The following is a 9,119-nucleotide window of genomic DNA, read 5'->3' as shown; positions in this document are numbered from 1 at the left end:
TGTGAAAGCCCATCCCCACTGCCCTCAACACTCGGAGGCCCTCTCTCATGACTAAACATGGACCTTTGGCATTCTGCAAATTAAGAAAAGACGGGTCGAGCTGAATATCTGTAAAGTAGACCTGCGTGAGAGGGTCGGGCCTGATGAATCTGCTCAGCCATATATCTTATGTCATTATAAGCCTTGTTGAGTATGTCTTGAATATTATCAAGTCCACAAACAAAGCCTTCATGAACAAAATTCTGTTTCTCACATGAAGTTATTAATATGGCTTCAGAGGACTTGGAATATAGTCTTATGGGCTATTTTATCATGAATTTATGGGCTATAATATGGGCGTTTGTTCTTTTGGAATGTGGTTGAATTGGTCAAAGGTGACTGCTTACAAAATTGTTTTTGTTTTTTCCCCCTGAAAACCACAGTTACCACAAAAGCAGCACAACTGTTTTTAACATTGATAATAAGTAATGTTTCCTTATCACCGAATGATTTCTGATGGATAATGTGACACTAAAGACAGGAGGAAGGATGGATGCTGAAAATTCAGCTTTGCATCACAGAAATAAATTACATTTTTAAATATATTACAATAGAAAACAGTTGTTTTAAATTGTAATCATATTTCAAAATATTACAGTTTTACTGTATTTTTGATTTTCTTTTTTTTTTATGTGTATAAGAATACTTTCAAAAAACATTTTAAAAAATCTTGCTGACCCTATATTATTATTTGCCTAGGCTACAATACATTCTGAAATATTCTAAACACAATACTGTAAAGGATTATTAAGGATTATAAGAATGTGATAATTAAAACAATAGCCTTCACCAAACATTCATTCAACAATCCTAAAAAGATTAAACAGTTCCAAGGACACAACTTCCAAGGACACAACTTCAAACGGTTTAAAGTAAATATTTAATTCCTGTTCAATATAACAATCATTTAATATCTTAATGACTGCAGATAAACTCAATGTTTGTCTCAGTAGCATTTATTACAGATGACCACCAGAGGGAAGCACCCACTTCTCGGAGGATAAATCGAGACATGTTTGGTCCATAGACGGCCACTGTCTATGATGGACGGTTTGGCCCTTCATCCATCCATAGGGTATCCTTTGGGTCAAGATGATCGAAAACACCATATATCATTCTTATATTGATAATCAGTTATAATACTAACTTGGTTTGTTTTATAATAACGGTTATCATGATGATGATCAAATTATACATAAAAGTAGGCTAATGACAGTATTACTGTAATGCAAATATAACTGAATTAAACAATAACAAACAGTACAAGAAAAGGGAATGATTTCCATTCTCAAAAATAATCGTTCGATTGTTTTAAATTAGCTGTCAGGCATTTTAAATTGGGATGACAAGGACTTCAGTGGACTAATTTTATTCAACAGTTACATATTTGTTGATTTTTAGGTTGTATATAGCCTTTTACCATAAACCACAGACAGATATCAGTGGAGGGGAACTTGTAAAATGTGTAAATAAGAGGCGTTGGGTGCTAGTTCTCGGAATTATCCTCAAGCACAACTCAATATGCAGTGTTTTTATCAAAGCTCCGCCCCCATGTAAGTCCGCGACGACAAGTAGTTCCAAGTGTAACTCGTTTTCATTAAATAAGGTCGCATCTTGAGGATATTTTTTCATTGCTGTATACATTGTCATTTGGTCATCTGTTAGTATAATAACTAAGAAGATACATTAGTGATATGTTCATCTTTCTGCGTCAGGCAAATTTGGCGCGAACGGCGCAAGAATATTTAGAGTAAGGCAGGAGAAAAAAATCAATCCGTAGTATTAAAACCCGCGGGAGCAGCTGTTCGAAATCTTGCAGTAAATGACAAGCAGCCGCTCGGGTGCTGCATTCGCAGAAGTGCGCAGGGTGAGCGGCTCGACCCACTCCCACTTTGGACTTACTTTTACTTGATACTATACACTCACTGAAATCTGACCATATTGACGTTTTCATTCAGTTTCACCACAGCTACGGTAAGTCCTTTTAAATGACCATTTATAGACCATTTTCATTTATTTGCATTTATATTTTTGGCGAACTATTGGTCATTTAATTTGTTTTGGACCATAATACATCTGAGAATTTAGACATTTTAATTTATGGCTTCTGTATAATAATTTCTTAACACGTTCAGTAAGTTGATTAGATAAAACAGTAAGTTAGGGTTTTCATAATATGAATCACTATATTTAAAGGGCCAGTCGGAAAGATCTTAATCACACTTTCTTCTTCACAGGCACTCACCATGCCGCTGAATTCAAGTATGGCGTGTAAAAATTATGATTATGACTACGATTCATACCAGCCCTATTTTTATTTCGACAACGAAGAGGAGGATTTCTATAACCACCAACATGGACAACCACCGGCGCCCAGTGAGGATATATGGAAGAAATTTGAACTGCTCCCCACTCCGCCCCTCTCCCCGAGCCGGCGTCCCTCTCAGTCAGACCCCTTCCCCTCCACTGCCGACCAGCTGGAGATGGTTTCGGAGTTTCTGGGGGACGACGTGGTTAACCACAGTTTTATTTGCGATGCGGACTACTCCCAGTCTTTTCTGAAGTCTATTATCATTCAGGACTGTATGTGGAGCGGGTTCTCAGCCGCGGCGAAGCTGGAGAAGGCGGTGTCGGAGAGATTGGCGTCGCTGCAGGCGGTGAGGAAAGAGTCTTCCAGGTGTAACTCAACGGACGGCTGTCGGTCCAGCCTCAACGCCAGCAGCTACCTTCAGGAGAGCACCCCTAACTTTTCCTCGCAGTGCATTGATCCGTCTGTAGTGTTTCCCTTTCCGTTGACTGACAGCTCAAAGCCGTGCAAGCCATCGTCCACACCGATTTCCACAACAACACTGCCCCTGGATACTCCACCAAACAGCGGGATTAGCAGCAGTGACAGCGATTCCGGTGAGTAATAGTTTTGACATTTTTAAACATATTTTAATATACTCACTTGACGGGTCAGCTTAACGTACACTTTGACAAGTTTTAATTTTGAGCTGTCATTTGTTGCTTATTAATGGATTTTAAGACTAAGGTATGATCTTTTAGATTCGTGGTGATTAGAGCGTTAATCATGGATTGTAGCGTCAATTACGTAAGGGGACGCTCCCACCTGCGCTTGGTTGTCTAGTATGAATAAGCATGCAGAGCTGCAAATTGACGTTTTTTTTTTTACTTTTTAATCCTAATAGATGACGAAGAGGAGGAGGAAATCGACGTTGTCACGGTGGGAAAGAGAAAGGCTGTAAAGAAGCCTGACGCGAACGTAACGCATCAAAGCCCTGTCGTCCTCAAGCGGTGTCACGTTAATATTCACCAACACAATTACGCCGCCCAGCCATCCACGAGGAACGAGCAGCCTGCAGTCAAACGGATTAAATTCGAGAGCCACATCCGGGTTTTTAAACAAATTAGCCACAGCCGAAAATGTGCGAGTCCCAGGACGTCGGACTCTGAGGATAACGATAAAAGGAGGACTCATAACGTGCTCGAGCGGCAACGGCGGAATGAGCTCAAGATGAGTTTCTTCGCGCTGAGAGACGTCATTCCTGATGTGGCGAACAACGAGAAAGCTGCCAAAGTGGTGATACTTAAGAAGGCGACAGAGTGCATAGAGACCATGCAAGAAGATGAACAAAAACTGATCTCACTTAAAGAGCAATTAAGGAGAAAATGTGAACATTTGAAACAGAGACTTGAGCAGTTAAGCAAATCTTAAATTGCTTGGACTTAATTTAGGGACTGGACTTGTTTTAAGCATCCTTGTATGGTTATGCCCTGGCTTAAGTCAATACAAGGTCTTGAGGGTGTGGCAAGTAGTGAGCAATCCTACATTGATTTATACAAGTACACTGCCTCAATTTGAACATAACAGAGGTTGGATTTATTTGTATTTAATTTTTTTTAGTAATAAAATGGTCTGCAGTTCCATGTACTGTTGGCCTTAACTTAATGTTTTGTTTTTGTAAGTTTTGTACATATTGCACATATGTATTCAATATGCTGTTGATTTCTGAATCCTAAAATGCATTTCTCTATAAAAGTTTTTGACTAATCATGTCTTCAATGTGGATTCATTGCTTTTGCCTTCCAGTCTCATGATGACTCACTTCAAAGCCTTCATTAGGTAATCCATTAAGATGATTCAGTCATGCACCGATCCAATGTTTAATTGATTAGGCTCACATCCGGTATACATGAGTCTTGTTTTGCACATAATATACCTTGGCAATGCTATCATCTGTTTGTCAGTTTAGGGTGACTAATGCTTGTGTCAGAATTACATTCTCTAAAAGCATCAAAGCCAGTGCCTTGTGTAAAGCCACTTAGGTTGAATCACATGTCTACATTTTGATTTAGTTAAATACTGTTCATGCTCTTGGCTATACTGGCTCCAAATACAAGTTTACAGTGGGTTGGCTTTAGATAAGTCACATTTTATTCCACAAGAAAATTAAGATGTTTATAATTTCCCTTTATACACTTTACTATAAGGAAGATTTTTTTTTTCTTAATGTAAAATGTTAAGCCATTTAACTTGCTAAGAAGAGCTTTGATGCCCCTGCTGCAAAAAAGATGCTGCCTTCCCTTCAGTGGAGCAGTTTTGAAGACCATGTTGGGAATCCCATAGCTAAACTAGCTATAGTCTTCAGCTCACAAGTGCCACTTTTCTTAAAAGTGTCTAGGATTTGGTAGAAGGTATACATTAGGGATGGATGGGCAACATCAGTCATGGGGTGTTGCTGTCCTGCACAGTTTAGTGCTGTCCCTAATCAAACATTTGAACAAGCTACGTTCTGAATGTCTTCAGGATTATTAAGGCTACAGGCAGGTGAGTTTATTTTGTATTATTTGATCATGGTTACTTGGAGCTAAACTCCACAGGACATTGGGACTCCAGGACTGATGTTGCTAAGCCTTGGCATACATTCTCCTTTTCATACCCAGATTTAACTTTTCTTTATTTTCTCTACTATCATTGTCTTTTTTTGCAACCTGGATGTTGGAACTTAAGGAAACTATTCTGGATGCATTTTTCTCTCTCGCACATAAAAGCTCCTTATCTGTTCACTCTTATCAAAATACTTTAATGGTGCATGATATAACCAAATTAATACATAAAATAAAAAACATGCTCCAGTTTGTCAGGCATTATGAACCTCTTGGAGCACAAACATTCAAAAGGTAAACATTGTCATGTGATTTGATGGTCTGCGTCTGTATTGTAGGTAGGTAGACATAGGGTTAATGTGGTATTCACGATCAATATTAAGACGATAATGCAACTAAATAGACAATATATAATATAGGAAAGCTTTATGCGCCACAAGTTCATTCGTAATTGTTTTATGTAGTATGAAGTTGTCGCGCGGTGACGTCAAGCCCTGATCTATGCAAAGCGCTCACGATGCGCGTGCTGCTGTGAGCACATGGAGGAGAGAGAGAGGACGCACACTTAGCAGCCTGGCTAATGTAGCCTGCTCTGTGGCGCAAAATATTTGGAAATGAATAACATTTCATATCTGGAAAGTGAACTGACTTGCCTAAGGCGTCCAGAATGGTAAGATTCTTCTCCATTGTTGCGCTTAAGATGCAGTAGTCGTGAAACAAAAACTTCGCCTTAGCGCAACAAAATGTGTTTATGTTTTGTGGCACAGGTGCTTATACAGTAATCAGTCTACGTTTGAATAGGAAACTCGAAACAATTTAATAAAAAACATTATTTTTTAATATTACACATTAATTTTACCCAGTGAACTTTGCATGTGAATGAGCAGTGATTTATTCTGATTTGTCAGAGCCTGTTGATTTAATGAAACATATTGACATAATGTACTTTTTTTACATAAATAACTTTTTATACAGTTTTGCGACCGTTTTTTATACTGTTTTGATGTAACGAACAGTGCACTTTCTTTTTTTGTTGTTGTTATTGTTGTAACAATCAACATAATTTGCTAAAAGCTTACAGTGTTCCCAAAATGGAAGATTTTGTTGTTGTTGTTGTTGTTGTTGCTGTTGTTGTTGCTGTTGCATGTGTTTTGTGCAAATAGTTTTGTGCAAGCAGGTCCATCGTTAATTTTATGGTATGATAAATTCTATGTACCATTAAATGACTTTACCAGAAAAGTCCCACACAAATTTTAGTCAGCTTTGCAGATTTATTCTGAATTTGCAGGTCTTGTCACTGTGTAAGCAGTGCCTGTCTTTCTTCAGTACAGCGTGTTGACGGTTCATAAATTATTTTCTGTGTGGAGGCGCTCAGGCTATCATTGGATTTAGGACTACCCTGTAAGAGATTTAATGATCTTGATGTTGGTGGTGGACAGTCATGAAGAGGAGGTTCCCTTTACCGTGATGTCATATTAAGTCACTACATGGTCCTACTACCACAGACGGGCTGCTGTAGAAATAGGAATGGAAGAAATAATCGATCTTTGCAGCCAAACAACATTATAATTCTATACAAACAGCAACTGTAGAATTGCCATTCCAAACTTATATGCAGTTATTTCTTCCACGGTGGAACATGTTTGTTGATCTTGCAATGAAAGTCAATAGGGTCCAGTGTTGTTTAGGACCCCATCAGATTTCTTTACATGGACAAAAGGTTCTTTTGTGTTCTGCAGAAGGAAGGACGAGGTGAGATGATGTATTGTATTTATTTATTTATAGAGCACTTTTCAGGCTACACAGTAGCTCCAAAGTGCTGTACATTACAAGTGAATAAAGCAATAATGAAACTAAAAAACAAAGACAACAACCAACAATAAAACATCCATAAAAAAGTTAAAATGCAAGAGAGAACAGTTTCTTGAAGGTATTTGACGTAAGGGATGATCTAACCTCAAAAGACAAGCTGTTCCATTATATGTAAATGTACGTTAAATGTAAATGGCAGAATTTTCATTTTTGTGACACTGACACTTCCAAACGTGCCTTATATTCTATAACTAATGCAGGAACATTGTGCAGATCTGTAAAGGAGTCCTGACTCAATCAGATGGCTTATTTCAGTCTGTTACATTGCGGTTGAATGGCCGCAATGATTGAGTGCTCTATGCATGGGCCTCCTTTTCAATACAACTGAAATTTTCAGTTTAGGGTGATGTCTGTTGGATGGTTTGGTACCTCAGGTCAGCTGTCAGTTGACCTGAGGTCTAGTGGACGACCATATTTACAAGGAAGATTTAAATGGTGGAGCACCCTCAGGACTGTTGACATTGACATATCATCTGTCTCTCATATAAACTATACTGCTGACTTCATTATTCAGTGGTCATGAAGCATGGATTCAGATGCACCTAGGGAGATGTAGCAGCTGGTGGAGCGTGCAGAAATGATTGCTGCAGCAACATCGCTGAATTAGTTTTGATTAGATGAGCGCAAATGTTGAACTGAATGTGCTGGATGGCACTTTGTTGAAGTTAATGATCCAGAAACCAAGCTGGCTGGTTGTTCTCCCACATGGGAACACACGTTTACTGGTTAAGAGCATCACATTTTTATCTGATCCTGTTTTATAGCCACATGTATGGCTTATCAGCAGTTAAATGGAGGTTATTGTCATGTAGAGGTTTGAATAACTCCAAACCTCTTGAAATGACCACTTGGGTTGCAAACACAGAAACCTAAAATTTTCGGGACGGCAGCATTTTTCAAAATTTCAATCTTAATCGTTCTATTTTATCAGAAACAATCTTAACACAGGGCTTATAGTGTAAAATACCGAACTAACCCTTTAAGTCAAGATGGTTGCAAGATTTGATACTGTCACTGTAGTGATCATGATTGTAGTTTTGCCCTATCACTCATAATATATTTTTCAATAATTTTGCAAAACAATAGCCAATAATGTTTTTAGTGAATGTTTTATTTTTTTAGATTACCATTTTATTGCAGCAAAAACAGTTTTTAATATGCATCTTTAATTACAAGTAACAGTTCCAGATTTATTTAAAATTACACACAAAAATGAATGGTTCAATGAGGGAGTCAGTTGAGAACTCTATGAATCACTGCTGCTTCTTGAGTGTTTTTGTGAATCTTTTTGTTTTTTACTGACATTTTATCAGACAGTAGACATCTATTGTGACATCATAATTGAAACATTATGATGATCGTCAGTCATGAAAGTCAGGCCGGAACTCATGTTCTCTTTCATTTACATAACCTGACACTGTGTATTTGTCTTAATACACAAAGCCCAGAGAAATCTTTATTTAAACTTTGTGTGCCCCTGGAGTGACTGTTGTAATTGCCTGTTCAGTTGGTCCAGTTTTGGCTCGAAGGACTGACTGTTTAAACGATGAGTGTGAGGCTGACATGGTGCTAATGTCACTTAGTCTCACCCTGTACTCACACATGGGAGTCATCAGGGGCACTGGCTGCTTCCCAAATACTGAGAGAAGCAGCTCTGCTCTCTCTCTCTCTCTGTGATACTGGAGCATGCAGTGTCTCTTTAGGGATTGATATGAAACTCAATCTTCGGTAGCAGCGCCAGCTTCCATAAGAGGCTCTGATATTTAGACAAGTGCTCAGCTGTTATGTGTTGTGTGTGTTACATGGTTTGTAAAAGATGTCCAAAAGCTGAGTTGTCCTATCCTATTGCTGTTCTAACCCATTACCTAGTTCTGTGATTCAAAAACCAAATATGGATCACAGATCTGTTCTGCTATATAGGGTCGTGGATGGCAGGGAAAAATCAGTGCAGTATTCAAAATAAAATGCTGCAAACTGGTATGTTATTTTATAATACTGAGTACACTATGAATGGTATAATAAAAAGGATTATTTCATTTTATTTTCTGTTAGTGTTTCTATAATATAGATTCTACTCTATAAACAACTCTACCAATAAAACATTACAGTGTATAGAGCATCAGAATTTCCTATTTATTATAGGAAATATTACATAATACAAATCTCTCCCATCTATCAGATTTATATAATCTTAATTTCACCCCATTACTTAAATATATAGAAGGATGCTAAAAACATTTGATGAATTCGCCATTATCTCTTATAGGAAGAATCACTACAATAAAAATGTCTACAATGTCTATCGCTACAATTACACT

At 38.0% G+C, this 9,119-nt stretch overlaps 1 protein-coding gene and 1 long non-coding RNA gene across 6 annotated transcripts in view; both read left to right on the top strand.

Annotated features, from left to right (window-relative positions):
* Positions 1-1,668: 1,668 nt before the first annotated feature.
* On the top strand, positions 1,669-4,093 carry mycb (MYC proto-oncogene, bHLH transcription factor b). Its single transcript, XM_039675397.2, has 3 exons — positions 1,669-2,013; positions 2,277-2,943; positions 3,231-4,093. Exons 2-3 carry the CDS (start codon positions 2,286-2,288, stop codon positions 3,755-3,757), a joined length of 1,185 nt encoding a protein of 394 aa, XP_039531331.2. The 5' UTR covers positions 1,669-2,013; positions 2,277-2,285; the 3' UTR covers positions 3,758-4,093.
* Positions 4,094-5,320: 1,227 nt separating this feature from the next.
* Positions 5,321-9,119, top strand: part of LOC120481648 (uncharacterized) — a 41,237-nt gene continuing 37,438 nt past the window's right edge. The window contains exon 1 of one of the 5 annotated variants that reach the window (XR_005623351.2): positions 5,321-5,599. This is a non-coding gene — a long non-coding RNA (uncharacterized LOC120481648). The remainder of the gene's footprint in view (positions 5,600-9,119) is intronic. The other 4 variants (XR_005623352.2, XR_005623350.2, XR_005623354.2 and 1 more) reach the window with 4 other exon arrangements.

The sequence above is a fragment of the Pimephales promelas genome, chromosome 5, assembly GCF_988280905.1.
Source record: "Pimephales promelas chromosome 5, fPimPro1.hap1.1, whole genome shotgun sequence".
Lineage (NCBI taxonomy): Eukaryota > Metazoa > Chordata > Actinopteri > Cypriniformes > Leuciscidae > Pimephales > Pimephales promelas.
The sequence above is the reverse complement of the archived record's forward strand: the minus strand, read 5'-3'. Positions and strand labels throughout refer to the sequence as shown.

Coding starts and splice junctions, on each gene's coding strand:
- mycb (XM_039675397.2), top strand. CDS start 2,286: ATGCCGCTGAATTCAAGTATGGCGTGTAAAAATTATGATTATGACTAC. Junction 2,944..3,230: donor CAGCAGTGACAGCGATTCCG/GTGAGTAATAGT, acceptor TAATCCTAATAG/ATGACGAAGAGGAGGAGGAA.